Source organism: Bos mutus, chromosome 6, assembly GCF_027580195.1.
Source record: "Bos mutus isolate GX-2022 chromosome 6, NWIPB_WYAK_1.1, whole genome shotgun sequence".
NCBI lineage: Eukaryota > Metazoa > Chordata > Mammalia > Artiodactyla > Bovidae > Bos > Bos mutus.
The window spans coordinates 15,544,426-15,562,466 of record NC_091622.1 but is presented as its reverse complement, the minus strand read 5'-3'; the positions used below and the strand labels follow the sequence as shown (position 1 = coordinate 15,562,466).

The window sequence follows — 18,041 nt, the reverse complement described above, 5'->3', positions numbered from 1 at the left end:
GAGAATTCCAGTGATGCATAGGCACTTCCCTGAAGAGAGGAGACGAGGCAACTAGCACATTGCTTATGCTGCTTCCTTCTCTTTACATCATGGCCTGGCTTTAAAAATTCATTGTTTTAATGTGATGTGTTTTACTGAATGACTGTTTTATTGACTGTTTACTACATGTGTAATGTATCATAATTCAGATGATGCTTTATATTAATCATTTTCAGCAATCTGGTGGAGCTGAATATACAATGGGAGATAAATAGGTCTTTTTTTTTCAGGTTTAAGTAAATCTAAATTTTCTGATTTTTCATACTTTACACCCACACACAGGCAGACTTGTTTTCCTATGCCCGTTTTTCTACATGCCACAAACAAGATCATGATGTCATTTGCTCAAGGTCGCTTAAATTGTGAGCAGTTTAAAAAAAAAAAAAACACAACAAAACTTGCAGTTAATTGGTTTATTTCTTAGGCTGAAAGTAATGCATTGGTCACATTATCAAAACAGAGCTTAATTTTAGTCATCCAATATGAATACTTGCCATTTCTTTCCTTCCTTCCCTCCTTTCCTTCTTCCTTTCTCTTGTGCTCGTCTTCATAAGGATCAATTTATAACTTCAATAGGGGATTCTTTTAAAATGGGGCATTTCCTAAAGAAGTTTAGAGTGTCCACTTTAGAGCTGGACAGATGTGGCTTTGAAAGATGGTTGTATAACCACTAGCTCTGTGACTCTGGGAAGTTACCTAATGTTGATGGGCCTCAGTTATTTTATCTATAAAAATGAGATTGATGATAATAATAGCATACACCTACTGAGTGCCAAGAAGGTGTAAACTTTTCCATCCATTTCAATTACTCATGTGGGTACCATGTGGGAAAATGAGTTGAGACTGGTGAAGTGGCTTTCCATGGCCACAACGATGATAGAGCTTAGAGTCAAACCAAGACCAGACTGACTCTAGGGCTGGTACCTTTACCTATTCCCTAATATCAGTTCATTGGGCTGTTGTGATGATTAAAAAGGGGTGGAATGTGATGCATATTGCACATGCCTGACACATAAAAAGCTCAGGTTGGGTCACATGAAAATAATGATATTTGATGGTTTTTAACTTGGCCATGGTTTTTAAAATGGCCATTTCATATGGTTCAGTCTAGAAGAAGATGATGAGTATGACAAATTGTTACTGAGCATTCAGCTAGCCTGAATGGATACTTAGTGCAAACCAGTAGGGAATGAAAAATTCAATGCATAGTTCAAATAAGTATTACTTTTTTCAAATGAGCCTCAGGAAACAGATTTCCTTCCGTTGCTTTGTGACACTAGGGCGGTGCTATGTAATGACCTTGATATGAATGAGGTACCTACAAACTTTCCCATGGACACTGTGAAGCTTCGCATAGAAAGGACCGTTGTCCGTAGGATCCCTGCCGAGGCCTTCTACTACCTGGTGGAGCTCCAGTACCTCTGGCTGACTTACAATTCTGTGGCCAGCCTTGACGTCAGCAGCTTTTACAACCTAAAGCATCTACATGAGTTGCGCTTGGATGGAAATTCTCTGACGGCTTTCCCTTGGACATCTCTGAGGGACATGCCCCGTCTGAGGACCCTGGATTTGCACAATAACAGAATAACCAGTGTGCCAAAGGAGGCAGTCAGGTATCTGAAGAACCTCACCTACTTGGATTTATCAAGCAACAGATTAACCACACTGCCACCAGATTTCCTGGAAAGCTGGTCCCACTTAGTGACAGCGTCATCCAGAAGCCTGGACCTTCCACCAAGAAGAATTATTCTCGGTAAGCTCACAGCCTCTGGGCTTTTCAGGTCCAGACAGTTTGCTCTGTGTACCTTCTTCAGTTGTCCAGTATTTTCGCATCTCTCGAATTTGGTGTTTTACTCTGTACTTGCACTTTTGATGGAGTAGTACTTTATCATTTGACCGAGGTCAGTTTACCGGTCTGCCCTGTGTAAGGTATAATGACTCTTTTGTGTCTGTATGCGTGCACACCATGTGTGTAGTGTATGAGCATGAATGCATCCATGTTTGTGGAATGAGGGCAACAGGTGTTTGTGTGTGCATGTGAGGGGAGGGAAGGAAACTTGCCTCATAGACTGAGAGACGAATGCTGCTCTTAGAGAACCTGGAGAAGAATGACAAAACCTATCAACCTGCTCTGATTCTCATGAGCACATCAGTGCTCCATACTCTGCCACAACTGACGTTTTGCTCTGGTCTCTTTTCAGCCCTTTATCAGGGTCTTCAGGAGTGAGGGAAGGGCATCTGCATCTTTATTAAGTAGCAGTGGTTTAGTTGGTTAGGAAGCATAGCTTCCAGATGTGTGTGTATATATGTGAGTCACTCGGTTGTGTCCAAATTGTTGCAACCCCATGGACTGTAGCCCACCAGGCTGCTTTGTCCATGGGATTTTCAGGGCAAGAATACTGAGTGGGTATCCATTCCCTTCCCAGGGGATCTTCCTGACCCAGGGTTCGAACCCAGGTCTCCTGTATTGCAGGCAGGTTCTTTACCATCTGAGCCAACAGGAAAGCCCTGTAGCCTCCATACATTCTTAATTTAAAAAACAAACAAATGAACAAACTAGTCTAAACACCAGTTATTTTACTGACCCTAGATGGGTCTCCTAATGGATTTAATCTCTTAGTTTAGCTGTGTTTAATTTTGTGTATTTTGGTCCTGAATTTGTTTAGATTCTATGGATATTTATCTTGGATTCTTAACACGTAAGCTCCTTCTAGCAAGCCCTTCTCTTCTTTTTGTCTTCCTACAGTGCTTTGCACACTGCTCTGGTGAATGCCCAGTAAACGTGACTGCCCAGTTGAAGTCAGTGAACTGAGACCCTTCTCGACAGTATCTGTGGGCAGTGAGGCCTTTTCCCACTTTTGTATGAGACACAGACCTGAAGCTTTGACAAAGTAATTTGATTTGCTAAAGCATCTGCCTGCAATGCAGGAGACCCGGGTTCAGTCCCTGGGTTGGGAAGATCCCCTGGAGAAGGAAATGGCAACCCACTCCAGTACTCTTGCCTGGAAAATCCCATGGTCGGAGGAGCCTCATAGGCTACAGTCCATGGGGTCACAAAGAGTCCAACATGACTGAGCAATGACACACGTTTTGTTCATGCCATAAGGCTTTTTTGAATTGCACAAGATATGTTCATCATGGCTGCAGAAGAAGTTGTAATTCTCAGAAAAATGAAAGAAATTTTGAGTGTTTGGTCAGTGAAACGACTTATAAGACTTTGGAATGAGAAGCAACTGGATGCTAAGAAATTGTGCCAGAAATTTCTACTGACCAATATCACTTGCTAAATATTTTCTGAAATAAAGTATAAATGAAAGATAATTTTGATATTTTTTATAGAAAGGAAATTACTATGTATTTTATAATAATTGTAAATGGAGTTTAACCTTTAAAAATTTTGAATCACTATATCGTACACCTATATCATATATTGTATCTTAACTACATTTCAGTAAGAAGTGTTTTATTTGGGAAAAAAAAATGAAATACTGTGACAGCACTTAAATGGCTTTAGCATTACTTTTGTTGAAATGTATATGCATTTTAGTGCTTATGAAACTAAAAATATTTTCTCGATAAGAACCAAATAGAGAAAAAAAATCACAAAATTTTTCTTGCCCAGCTGTTTCCTGTTTTGACCACTATCTATCCTTCAGACATTTTTGTTTATATAATAGGAGAAACATTTTAGGGTGGGTTAGAGAAAAAAATTAGTTTAATTTAGCAATAGTTGTGGAGTCCTTAAATGTTAATAAGTATACTGTGATAGGAGCCATGCAAAACCATACTGTAGTACTTAATTACTTTATTCTAGTGACTAATTTGATTCTTATGAGTAACACTAATGGCTAGAAATTTTCATAACTTAAAATTCCATAACATTGGAATTTTATTTTGCTATGTATTTTTAAAAGTTTCTTTGAATGCAATTCCTAATTCTAATAATATTACTCAATGGAGATACAGACTAGAAAATAAAATCAAATTACTAAATGGCTACTAATAGCTCTCTAATGATTAGTTGCTAATATTAATATGAAGAAATAATTTTATAGGACATTAATATTTTCCTTTTTGCTTTCCTTGCCTTTGGAGTCAGATCTACAAAACATCACTTAGACCAAAGTCAGTGAGGTTATCACCTACATTTTCTTCTAGAAATTTTATGGTTTGAAGTCTTATATTCAAGTCTTGAATCCATTTTGAGTTAATTTTTGTGTATAGTGTAAGGTAGTGGTCTGGTGCTGCTGCTGCTGCTGCTAAGTCGCTTCAGTCCTGTCCGACTCTGTGCGACCCCATAGACGCCAGCCCACCAGGCTCCCCCGTCCCTGGGATTCTCCAGGCAAGAACACTGGAGTGGGTTGCCATTTCCTTCTCCAATGCTTGAAAGTGAAAAGTGAAAGTGAAGTCGTTCAGTCGTGTCCAACTCCTAGTGACCCTGTGGACTGCAACCTACCAGGCTCCTCCGTCCATGAGATTTTCCAGGCAAGAGTACTGGAGTGGGGTGCTATTGCCTTCTCCGAGGTAGTGGTTTAGTTTCATTCTTTTTCATGTGGCTGTCCAGCTTTCCTCACACCACTTATTGAAGACTGCCCTTTCTCCTTTTCATGTTCTTTATTCCTTTGTTGTAAATTGTCCACACCTGTGTGGATTTGTTTCTAGGCTCTCGGTTCTATTCCACTGATCTGTGTGCCTGTTTTTGTGCTAGTACTCTACTCTTTGATTTTTACAGCTTTGTAGTATAATTTGAAGTAAGAAACCATAATATCTCCAGCTTTTTTCTTTCTCAAGATTATTCTGGCTATTTGGGATCCTCTGTGGTCCAATACAAATTTTAGAATTATTTGTTGTAGTTCTGTGAACTATGCCATTGAAATTTTGATTAGATAGCATTGAATATATAGATCACTTTGGGTAATATAGTTATTTTAAAAATATTAATTCTTTCAATCTATAAGCACAGTATATCATTCCACTTATTTTCATCATCCTCAATTTCTTTCATTAGTGTCTTATAGTTTTTAGTGTACAGATTTTCATTTTCTTAGTTAAATTTATTGCCAGGTATTTTATTATTTTTGTTGTAATTATAAATGGGATTGTTTTTCTAATTTTTCTTTCTGATTGCTTGTTGTTAGTGTATAGAAATGCCACAGATTTCTGTATATTGATTTAGTATCATGTGAGTTTATTGAATTCATGGTTCTTTTTTTTGGTGGTTTTTTAGTGTTTTCTTTTTTTTTTTTTTCTGGGGAAATGGCTCGTGGTTTAGTGTTTTCTATATATAGTTTCATGTCATCTGCAAATAGTGACAGTTTTGCTTCTTCCTTTTTAGATACAAGTGCCTTTTATTTCTTTCCTTTTTCTTTGGCTAGTACTTCCAATATAGTGTTGAATCAAAGTGGTGAGACTAAGCATCCTTATCTTGTTTCTAATCTTAGTGGAAAAGCTTTCAGCTTTCCATCCTTGAGTATGGTGTTCACTATGAGTTTGTCATATATGGCTTTTACCATGTTGAGGTACATTCCCTCTATACCCATTTTGTTGAGAGGTTTTTTTTTTTTTTTTTTTAAATCATAAATGGATTTTGAATTTTGTCAGATGCTTTTTCTGTATCTATTGAGAGGATCATGTGTTTCATCCTTCAATTTGCTAAATGATACATTACACTGATTAAATTGTGGATGTTAAACCATCTTTGCATCCTTGGAGTAAATCCCACTTGATTATGGTATATGATCCTTTTACTGTATTCTGGGATTTGGTTTGCTAATATTTTATTGAGGAACAGTTCAGATTATTTAAAAACTTACACAAGAATACTTTTAATATAACATTAAATTTATGTAATTTTACATGATCATGCAATAATGCATGATCATGAGTATTTTACAATTTGCAAAGAAAAAGACTAAAAGTTATACTAATTGATTAACTGTTCTCTTTGACATCTTTCTGCTTTTCTGTATTTTCAAAATGTTCTGCAATTATCATGCAGTACTTTTTATAATCATAATAATAAGCAACAAAAGATATTTTGAAACATGTCCAGCCACGTGTGGCAGCTGACCAAAGCAAAGTCATGACTGCTGTGTAACAAAATGGGGAAAGAAGTGCTACCCTCTGCAAAGAAGACTTGTTCATGTGTGTACATCACACATAGAAAACTCAGTTTTCACATCTGGAAAATGGAGATAACAGGATTTACTCCATCTTGCTAATAGAAATGTAATGAGAATGCAGTTTATGTGACAGTCCTTTAGAAAATAAATTGGACAGTTTCTGAGGCTATGATTTTAGATCAACAATCCATAGCAATTGTGACTGAGATGTGAGTATCTTGAAAAGAAGGACTTTTCTAGTTTGACTTTTTTGTTAGTTTAACTAGAATGTACCTAAGTCTTCCAATTTCATTGTTTAAATATGGTAGTGAGAAGCAGCTCTATTTAGAACTCAAGTGCTTAACTGTAGCAATTATATCTTTCCAGGTGCCCTGTAGAATTTACTTTTGTACTATTATAATGGGATACGTTCTCTTTTCATTTCTTTTTTATTACCCTATGTTTATTGTTGTTAACAGATTCTATTTATAATAGTAATAGTAGCTAGTACTGATGGATGCTAGTCCAAGCCTAGTTCTTATAATTTATGGATATAACTCCTTATAGTCTCACATTAACCCCATGATAAGTACTGTTTCATCCCTATTTTATAGATGAAGAAATGAGGCGCAAGTTAAAACACTTGCCCAGATTCATTTATTCCATAGTGATGGAGGTAGGGTTTGAATATAAACCATTTGGTTGTAGAACCCTTGCTCTTCCCCACTGCTTTGTAATGCAAGGTATGTAGTAATACCAGAGTTATTTTCCTTATATATATTATTTTACTGATCTATTTAAGTCAAATATTTATTTAATAAAAAAGAATTTAGGGAGAGGCTTTTCAGTTACTCCACTTCTCTTCTGTGTGAATAAAAATATCAACCTAATAAAATTGTCCTTTAATATAGTTATAAAAATGTAAAGTAGTGTCCTGCAAATAAGCATTTAAATTAACTATGAAACTAGATTGATTTGCAGTACAGGTAAATTTCCATGACCTCTTTCTCAAGAATAAGCAAATATTTACACAGGCAAAGTCTGTAAGGCCTAACACTGTTTATCTTGGAGGAAAAACTCTGTAGTAGAAGAGTATAAATTGCTTTTTTGTGTCCTTCTTACGGGAACCTAAAGTTGCTTAGTTGTAAAGGGCTCTTCTATTCAGAATGGCTTCCTTGGTGGCTCGGGAGTAAAGAAGCCGCCTGCCAATGCAGGAGATGGTTTTGATCCCTGGGTTGGGAAAATCCCCTGCAGAAGGACATGGCAACCCACTCCAGTGTTTTTGCCTGGGAAACCCCATGGACAGAGGAGTCTGGTGGGATACAATCTATGCAGTCATAAAAGAGTCAGACACGATTTAGCAACTAAACAACAAAAAATTCAGAATGGAGTTTGCCAAAGGGCAGTGGTGGCCCTGAGTATTCCCACAGAATTCTGTAAAATGGCATTAATTTAGTTCTACAAATACTTCTGATGCTCTATTGGCTTACCTGCTCTTTCCTTGGCACAGAGGAGACAAATCCATACAATTAAGGCTTACCCTTTGCCAGACATTCATCTGAGGACTGCCTGGCAGTATCTCAGCCTCTAGGACAACCCCATGAGGTGGGTCTGTAATTGTCATCACCTTCTTTTTCCAGCTGGTAAAGAGGCAGAGTCAAGTTTCAACTTCACAGTCCATCTCCAGAGACATCACTTTTATTTTTTAAACTTAAAAAAAATTATTTTTAAAAATTTAATTAAAAATTTTTTTTTGGCTGCACTGTATGGCTTATGGGATCTCAGTTCCCTGACCAGCGATTGAGCTCAGGTCATGGCAGTGAAAGCTGGGAATCCTAACCACTAGGCAATCAGGGAACTCCTTAAACTATTTTTTAATTTGAGGAATTGAGATATCATATGCATACCGTGAATCTTGTGTACAATTTAGCAAATGATGGTAAACCTATACCTGCACAAAACACACACCCTCATCAAGATACACAGTATTTTCATCACCCTAGAAAGTTTCCCTGTGCCCTGTCTCATCAGTCTTCCCCCACCCCAGAGAACTACTACTTTTATTTCTACGACCATAAGTTAATTTTGCCTATTCTATAATTTCATTTGAGGTGCTTTTGTGCTTGCCTTCTTTCACTCAACATTATATATTTTTTTGAGATGCAACCATGTCATTGCACATCTTGGTAGTTTCTTATTGCTCAGTCTATTCAATTGTATAAGTGTACCAGTTATTCATCTTTTGTCCTGTTGTTGGACAGATGGGCTGTTTCCAGTTTTTAGCTTTATTATGAATTAAGCTGCTATTAACATTTTTGTGCAAAGTTTTTGTGGCTATGTTCTCATTTCTGCAGGATAAATTCCTAGGATTGAAATTGTTAAGTCATAGGGTGGCTAGATATATAACTTTTTAAGAAAGAAACTGCCAGTTTTCCAGAGGTTGTACTGTTCTACACTTCCATTAGCACAGTCTGTTTGTTCCACATCCTCAGCAGCACGTGACATTTCTTTATTATTTTTGTTATTCTTGGGAGTGGTCATGTCAGGCGAGTGGTATTATATTATCATTTTAGTTTGCATTTCCCTGATAAGTAATGGTATTGACCATATACATTTATTTATTGACCATTGATATATTTATAATTTTTAATGTTGTTCATATTTTTATTACTGAGTATGTCTTAATTAATTATATGTATTATGAATATTTTCTCAAGTCTGTGACTTGTCTATTGATTATCTTCATGATGTCTTTCTTTTTTAATTTTCTTCATGATGTCTTTTGTAAGAAAGCTTAAAATTTTGATGACATCTGATTTATCAGTTTTTCGTTTTATTGTTAGTGATGTCTGTGTACCATCTAAGAAATATTTGCATACCTACAGGTCACAGGAAGCCCCCTTGTGGCTCAGAGGGTAAAGAGTCTGCTTGCAATGCAGGAGACCCAGGTTCGATCCCTGGGTTGGGAAGATCCCCTGGAGAGGGAAATGGCAACCCACTCCAGTAATCTTGCCTGGAAAATCCCATGGATAGAGGAGCCTGGCAGGTACAGTCCATGGGGTCACAAAGAGTCGGACACGACTGAGTGACTTCACTTTCACTTTCACAGGTCACAGAGATAGTCTTTCTTTGTAGTTTTAACTTTTATATTCAGTTTTTAGCTTTATATTCTTGGCTTTTATGCTTATGACTATGACCCAGCTGAAAACAGTTTTTGAGTGTAGTGTGAGGTAGGGTTAAGGTCTATTTGTTCCCAAATAGATGTCCAGTAGTTCTAGCACCATTTGTTAAAAAGGCTTTACTTTACATTTTGAATTGTTAAGTAAAACTGCCTCCACAAAGTTGACTAAAGCATGGTTTTGCCTTCAAGAGCTTATAGTCTACAGAATAGCTTTTGTACTGGAATTTATTGCTGACTTTTCATAAAGAATAGCATATCCGACTACTGTGATGCACAAAAACCATTATCCTTTGAGAAATGGAACAAGGCAAAGTTCATTGACCCCTATCCAAGAGTAGTTTAAAATTAATTAATGCAAATTGCTGGTTGTGGTTGGTGCTTTGCCAAGGAATGCAGTACAAGTAATAGTTTAACTTTCAGAGAGTTCTTGTATCTTTGTCCCCAGAAGAAAAAAAACACTTGAATGTGTTCAGCTCTAGATTACTATTAAGGCTTTAAAAGTTGTACCCTTAACTTTAGATGTTCATAGCACGAATAAATATTTTATTTTTGAGGGATTTAAAAATAAACACGTCACTTTTAGATGTAATCCTTTGGATTAATTTTTAAAGAATTTTGTTTTACCATTAACACTTTTTAACAGTTTCAAAGTATAAATGAAACTCTTAATTTTATAGCTCTTAATCTTTCCCTATATAGACACTTATGCTGCAGACATTGCTGTTTTAACACTTGTTATTTGTAGATGACAGCACTTACAGCTGCCACCCATACTCTAGATGCTTTTAGGTGGCAAAGAGATAAGTGAGTTATGGTGAAAGAAGCATTAGACTAGGAGGCTCAAACACCTAGGACTTGGGACTCTAAGCTACTTACTGTGTCAAGGCAGTAATTTCTTTGTGCCTTAATGTCTTCTGGTATGAAATTGGAAGAATCATACTACTTCCTGAGGTCAGTATAAGACATATATACAGTTGTTAAGAATGAAAGCTTTAAGATCAGGGTAGTGAAAGTGAAAATTGTTCAGTTGTGTCTGACTTTTTGCGACCCCATGGACTATACAGTCCATGGAATTCTCCAAGCCAGAATACTGGAGTGGGTAGCTATACCCTCCTCCAGGAGATTTTCCCAACCCAGGGATCCAACGCAGGTCTCCTGCATTGCAGGCAGATTCTTTACCAGCTGAGCCACCAGGGAAGCTCAAGAATACTGGAGTGGGTAGCCTATCCCTTCTCCAGTGGATCTTCCCGACCCAGGAATCAAACCGGGGTCTCCTGCGTTGCAGGTGGATTCTTTACCAGCTGAGCTACCAGGTCACCCTAAAGCAGGGTAAAACGTAGACGCTTTACAATTTTTGACAAGTGCAGTATTTGTCTCATAGGAAGCAACCAACAACTGCTGTTTTGTGTTATTATTTTAACTTTTATTAAAGTATGATTGACTTACAATGTGTTTAATTTCGGCTGCATAGCAAAGTGACTCAGTTATACATGCATCTGTTCTCTTCCATATGCTTTATCACAGGATATTGAACGTAGCTTCCTGTGCTGCACAGTAGGCCCTTGTTGTCTCCCCATCCTGTATGTGATAGTTTGTACCTGCTAAGCCCAAACTCCCAGTCTTTCCCTCGCCTCCTCCACTCCCCCCTTGACAACCACAAGCCTGTTCTCTACATCTGTAAGTCTGTTTTCGTTATTATTTTATAAAGAAAAATATCTGGCATACAAAGTCAAAGTCTTTTGAAACTATGAGTATTCTACACGTATTATATTATATGACAGAATGAATTTGATATTTATTGGCAGGCTGAGTAGAATTTAAATCAGTATTAGAGAACTGATTATAGATTCATGGGACTAAATGTGAGAAGAAGGTTAAGGTAATTCATCCATGAAAGAAAATAAATTTCTAATATAGAAGATAGTAGAAATAGTAAGTTTTACCAACACTGGCAGAGAAATATGAACCACTCACAAAGTGCTGTTATAATAAAAATAGGCATAGATAGAAATCTGGAATTTATGAATGGTTAAGTCTTCTGCAATGGTTAGACTTTTTTAAACTTGTGGTTCTGTTTTTTCTTCTTAAAAATCAATACAAATCCACTCCACAACCACAAATCTCTTTGAGATAAATCTTTGCTAGCCTTGGGCTTTTTTTGTAAGGCTGGTATGGGACATCACCCTTAAAATCCTCAAGATTTCTGTCTGATTGAATGATCTGAAGGCACCATCTTAGATCTTTCTGAGATCCTAGCAACTAATTGGAGAAGGCAATGGCACCCCACTCCAGCACTCTTGCCTGGAAAATCCCATGGACAGAGGAGCCTGGTAGGCTGCAGCCCGTGGGGTCGCTAAGAGTCGGACACGATGAGCGATTTCACTTTCACTTTCCACTTTCATGCATTGGAGAAGGAAATGGCAACCCACTCCAGTGTTCTTGCCTGGAGAATCCCAGGGATGGGGGAGCCTGGTGGGCTGCCGTCTATGGGGTCGCACAGAGTCGGACACGACTGAAGCGACTTAGCAACAGCAGCAGTAGCAGCAACTAATTGTATAGAACCACCCACCGGAATTTGACTTTTGCTCTGAGACCCTTTGTTAATTTGAGAATTTTGGAGAGGGTGGTGTAAGAAGCAGTTTTATTGGGTTTAGCTCCTTTACATTTAACGATTCTTCCTTTAGCTGTTGTCTCTCCTTTATATTTTACTATGAGCGGCAAGGAGACCCCAAGCAGCAGTGTCAACACCATGTGGAAATATCCTTAGCCAGAACATTCATTTCACTGAGTACATTTTCTACTTTCCGTGTTAACCACCAGTGATAGTGTTGCTAAGCTTTCTGCTGCTTCATAACAAGGGTGTGCCCTTTTGTCTACTTTCCAATAATATTTTTCTCACTTTTCTTTAAGCTTTCACTGACAGCCTTTTGAAGGGTACAACACTTTGGCTAACAGTCCTGAAAGCCAAGGCAGATCCTGAAGGCGCTTGCAACTGGAGGCTGTCAGCTAACTGTATTTCCTGCTGCTGATTCTCTCCTGAAGGGGGATTTGAGCAGTGTACCTCCATGGCCACCACATGTGACATTCATGCCAAGCCATGTTCTACCACTTTTTTCCAATCTTGTCACCTAACTTTGCCTATGTCTCACTGTATGATTTGGTTACACAGAAATTGTACTACCTCAAAGTCACACAAAATATTGACATATTTCAGGTTGAGTTAGGTGCCTCTCAGCACCCTATAATAATATTGATAATAATATAAATACTTTCTGGCACTCTAGAATCTGTCACCATATTTATGACATTCTGTGATACTTGGATTCAGATCTTGACTTTGACACTAATCAGCTACATGACCTTGGTCAAGTTATTTGGTTTCTCTGTGTCTCAGCTTCTTCATTTTTAAAATGGGGGAAATAATATTCTTTTCATAGAACTGTAGGGATTAAATCAAATAATAACAGGTAAGTGCTTAGAACAGAGCCTAGTCTGTAATAAATGTTCAATAACTATTAGCTATGATCATTAAAGGATTCCCAGGTAGCTCAATGGTAAAGAGTCTGCCTGCAATGCAGGAAACCCAAGTTTGATCCCTGGGTTGGGAAGATCCCCTGGAGAAGGAAATGGCAACCCACGCCAGTATTCTTGCCAGGAAAGTCCAATGGACAGAGGAAGCTGGCGGGCTACAGGTCCGTGGGGTCACAGAGGCAGACACAACTGAGTACACACGCACACACACATGATCATTGATGATCTGAACTGACAGGACACGTTGAATTTGGTGGCTGGAGTGCAGGGTAAAACTGACAGGTAACTCTGACCTCTCAAAGTACTTATGTTTTTAGGGCCAGAGTGCAGAAATGCCATCCCACGAGGCTGTGAGTAGACGGATGTCATCAGGAAAAACTTTATCCACCTTTTCCTCCCTTCTGGTCTAGGTCTGCAGGACAACCCATGGTTCTGTGACTGCCACATTTCCAAAATAATATCATTGTCAAAAGTCGCTGACCCTGCAATAGTACTTCTCGATCCGATGATGGTGTGTAGTGAACCGGAACGCCTCACAGGGATTTTGTTTCAGCGGGCTGAACTGGAGCAGTGTGTGAAGCCATCAGTGATGACCTCGGCTACCCAGATCACATCAGCTCTGGGCAGCAACGTCCTGCTGCGGTGTGACGCCACTGGCTACCCCACCCCGCAGCTCACGTGGACCAGACCAGATAACTCGCCAGTCAATTATACAGGTATCTTCTTAATGCAGGCCTTTGAAATAAGGTGTTTACAAATGTGTGACCTTAATCTTGTGTTTTTGTATGGTTTGAGATTGTCTGGCTATTTCAAGTAAAATATTGCTAAGAGTGTTGAATGGAAAAATTTTGAAAGGTACTCTTTACTGATCAATATTTTCCTCCGTTTGTCTGATTAACTACATAGATGAAATTAGACAATCTGACTTTTTTTTTCTTAGATGGAAAACAACATGATTCAGCATTTGGGTGGTTGCACATAGGCCTCTGTCTTTAACTTTCCTCTATCAGAGGAAAATTAAAAAAAAAGAAACTCATGGTTTACCAGGTTATCTAAATGAAATATACTGTGAAAGAAAGGAACAGAAATTATGACTCCTCCATGCTAGAAAACAATCCATGATGCCTTCTGACTGTGTGGATGGTTGGCATTTTATTACAATGAAAAAATATTTTGAGAAGTATTTAAATAATATCTTGTGATAAACATTTTATAGAATCACATTGGGTTAAAATCGGAAGGGATATCTGAGATCACTTTGTCTTATCCCCTTATTTAAAAAATGTGGAAACAGAGGTCTAAAAACTGATAGCTTGTCTAGAATCACATACTAGTGACGAAAGTTTACTCAGGCCCAAGTTTCTTAATTCTCAGCCGCATGTATTTTTAAAATACTATTTCCCATACAAACCTCATGTCACCTGGCATGCCCTGGATTTCCGTATAAACCATTTACAGAACCATCGCCTGCCTTCAGAGACTTGCAGTGTGCCACTTCTCTCTTCGCTTATGTGAGAGATATACGTGTAGGACCAGAAGTTGTTTACTCTTCAGTTGGCATGTTGCTTGAGTCCTTCCTTTCTTTTTTTCTCACAGAGTATGCATTTTTCTTTATTCCAGTAATTCAGGAATCTCCAGGGGAGGGAGTCAGATGGTCCATAATAAGCTTGACGGGCATTTCTTACATGGATGCTGGGGATTACAAATGTAAGGCCAAAAATTTGGCTGGGATGTCAGAAGCTGTGGTCACTGTGACAGTGGCCGGTGTTGTCACAGCCGCCATCTCATCAGATACTTCTGAAAGAAGAACTGGGGATCACCCTGGACAAGAGGTCCAGCCGGGATCCAGAAGCCCTGCATCTCTGCCTGGCTCGTCACCGTCTCCCTGGCCTTATTCCTCGTCTTCTTCCACTTTTCCTCCTACTTCACCTTCATCTCCTCCCTCCACTGCTTCCTGCTCCTTGTCTCCTTTCTTCTCCCCCACTGTTTCTCCAGCTACAACTCCAAGCACTAGAATATCCGCAAGCACCACCATGGCTAACCGACAGTCGCTCAGCCCAGATGGGAAAAGAAGTGCTAAAGCAGAGATGGGTGGTGGGAAGCTTCCCCCAGCTAGTGCAAGTAGAGGAGAAGAGTTAGCACTGTTGGATCGAGCCCTGTGGATGGAAGCGAATGCCACAATAGAAAACCTCCAGGTGGTCAGCGAAACAGAAGAAAGCGTGATTTTGACATGGGACACCATTAACACCACCCAGAACTCGGAAGTGACCGTGTTTTATTCCAAATATGGTGAGAAGGACCTGCTGCTGCTTAATGTGAACTCCAGCAAGAACCAAGTCACCATAAACGGCTTGCTGCCTGGTTGGCAGTATATAGCATGTGTCTGTCCAAAGGGAATGCCTCCCCAGAAAGACCAGTGTGTCACCTTTTCTACTGACAGAGCTGCAGAAGGAGATTCTCAAGAGTTTTTCCTGATGGTGCTGAGTGGTGCTGCCTGTGTTGCTGTCTTGCCGTTGATTTTTTTCCTGTTGTACAAAGTTTGCAAACTTCAGTGTAAGCCAGACTCCCTCTGGGAAGAGGATTTGGCAAAAGAAACTTATATCCAGTTTGAGACGCTGTCCCCCAGGTCTCAAAGTGTAGGGGAACTGTGGACGCGAAGGCCCAGAGCCGAATCAGAGAAACTGCCGCTTTGCTCTAGGTCAAGTGTGGAGTCTCCTGACTACTAAAAGTGAGGGTTCTGGATCAGAGTATTATTGCTAAGGTTTTACAGCTCAGGCACATGTGAGCTCCACAGAATTTCTTTCACAAAAGTAAGGATCTAGGGGTATCATTGACCCTCTGTTTGGATGACTTTTGGACGCTTTTCACATCCTTTATGAAAAAAATCACAGATGGAGTGCTTTTAAGTGTGTTTAAAAAAATCATGAGACTGCTGAACTGAAAAGACAAATAATTTTGATTTTTTTTCTGTAGAAAATGTCCATAGAAATCATTTTTAGGGTAGTGCTAAGTCAGTTAATAATATATTTTAGGATAATGCTTTAGTTCTTAAAAATAAATTCATGTGAAAAGAGTCATAAAAAGTAAACTCTGAATTTTAAAAAGATAGCTTTTTGGGGCAGTGAAGAAAGATTAGTACAACCAGTTAAGCCTTGATGTTCCTTCTTGTTCAAAGTGCTCTATGGCATTTGCTGTGCCCGTTTGCTGCCATTGCCTGGTAGTGTGGAACAGTACATAATTTTGCTTTCGCTATGGTTAAATGCAACCCAGTGGACGGGGAGGGCTCCAGCTCTTAGTACCATTATGCATTATAATATAGTATAGTGGTATTCGTATTGAAAGTATGAAAAAAAATTTCTCTTGTCCTTAGAAATATGGGTACTAGCAAAAATAAGTTAAAAAGAAGATCATGGCAAATAGTAAGACCATTTTGAAAAGACAGTAACTGTTGCATTCTAATACATCTGCTAACAGACTGTGTGGGGTCTTTTTAAAAAATGCACTCATTTTAAAACAATCTCTTTAATAGTTTTATATTTACACTTCTTTTCCCCTTCCCTCTTTTCTTCTCTCCCTCCCCTCCCCCTACTTCCTTCACTTTTTTTTTTTCTTCTGCTTTGTCAGAAAATATTCATGCAGCCAAAGGACCGTGGCTAAAGAGTTTGTCTTTTGCCATGTTATATTTTGAATACCTGGATAAAGGAATGATCTTTGAAAGTCTTTTAGATCCAAAAAGGATGTCTTAGGATTTTAAAAGAGCAAATTCAGTGGATTGATTTAGTCAAACTCAAGGTTAAAAACATCAGGGAAATTTGATTGGAGTGGGCCACATGATTAGATAGGAAAGGGAATTGATAAAATTTAGCTTTTCTAAAGAAATTTTTTAACCATATTTACTAAATATTATATTCTCTACATTGAAGATTTTGGAGTATAGAGCAGATTTATAAAGGTGTCATGAAATATACTGAGAAGCAAGTTCTAAGAAAATATTATATTTTACATAAGAAACAAATAGGCTTTAATGTAACACATTGTGGAAATCATAATAAAAGCAGCCAGAGGATGAAAACCTTCTCATTCCAAATGGCTTTTAGTTAAAAAGAAAAAGAGAAATCTAGTTTCACTGTTATCTGTATTAGAAGATTGGCATGGATGGATGTCCCGCTCAGAACTCCCAAACCTCGCCTTCTCATCTTCTTTTCTGTCCTTTCCAACCTGTTTGACCTTGGTGCTTTCATCACTATGTGCATTGTCTAATGATCTAACAGTTTTAAATTCAGTATTCATTTTTTGGATTTTTTTAAAAATAAAATACCTTTTAAAGACAGTTTTGTGTTCAACTTATGTTACATGATTTATTTTAAATTTGATGATAGCAAAAACGTGCATTTCTTTACTCTAAAAGCATCATGGAATTTCATTGCCATATTTAAAAAGTTCATATAAACAGACTGCCAAAATACTACCACCTTAGAAATAATATAGCTGTGGGCGAATGTTACAGACTGTTGAGCCAAAAGACACCCAAAGTGTACAAAGGCAGGCTATTCGTCAAGAAAAGATACAAGGATCAGTTCAGTTCAGTCACTCAGTCATGTCTGACTCTTTGCGACCCCATGAATCACAGCACGCCAGGCCTCCCTGTCCATCACCAACTCCCGGATTCACCCAAACTCATGTGCATCAAGTCGGTGATGCCATCCAACCATCTCATCCTCTGTCGTCCCCTTCTCCTCCCGCCCCCAATCCGTCCCAGCATCAGGGTCTTTTCCAATGAGTCAGCTCTTCGCATGAGGTGGCCAAAGTATTGGAGTTTCAGCTTCAACATCAGTCCTTCCAATGAACACCCAGGACTGGTCTCTTTTAGGATGGACTGGTTGGATCTCCTTGCAGTCCAGAGGACTCTCAAGAGTCTTCTCCAACACCACAGTTCAAAAGCATCGATTCTTCAGCACTCAGCTTTCTTCACTTGGATCATCCTGCTGAAATGAATTACTGACTGCTCTCATAATTAAAATCAAGTGCAGCCTGGACTTCATTTTGGCCAGCAAGGAAAAGCTAATTGGTGGTGGAGAGGGGATAGGAATGGCAGGAGAAAGCACCCAGGTCATCCTCAACTTGGACTTGGCACAGCAGGTGAGTCACAAGCAACTTGTTACTCATAGTGAGAGCAAATTGTAAATCAT

At 38.7% G+C, this 18,041-nt stretch overlaps 1 protein-coding gene across 1 annotated transcript; it reads left to right on the top strand.

Annotated features, from left to right (window-relative positions):
- Nucleotides 1-1,344: 1,344 nt before the first annotated feature.
- On the top strand, nt 1,345-17,111 carry LRIT3 (leucine rich repeat, Ig-like and transmembrane domains 3). The gene is made up of 3 exons (XM_005896226.3): nt 1,345-1,792; nt 13,263-13,568; nt 14,473-17,111. The coding sequence occupies exons 1-3, from the start codon at nt 1,345-1,347 to the stop codon at nt 15,576-15,578; spliced, it is 1,860 nt and encodes a 619-aa protein (XP_005896288.3). The 3' UTR covers nt 15,579-17,111.
- The last annotated feature ends 930 nt before the right edge of the window (nt 17,112-18,041 follow it).

Coding starts and splice junctions, on each gene's coding strand:
- LRIT3 (XM_005896226.3), top strand. CDS start 1,345: ATGAATGAGGTACCTACAAACTTTCCCATGGACACTGTGAAGCTTCGC. Junction 1,793..13,262: donor ACCAAGAAGAATTATTCTCG/GTAAGCTCACAG, acceptor CTTCTGGTCTAG/GTCTGCAGGACAACCCATGG. Junction 13,569..14,472: donor CTCGCCAGTCAATTATACAG/GTATCTTCTTAA, acceptor TCTTTATTCCAG/TAATTCAGGAATCTCCAGGG.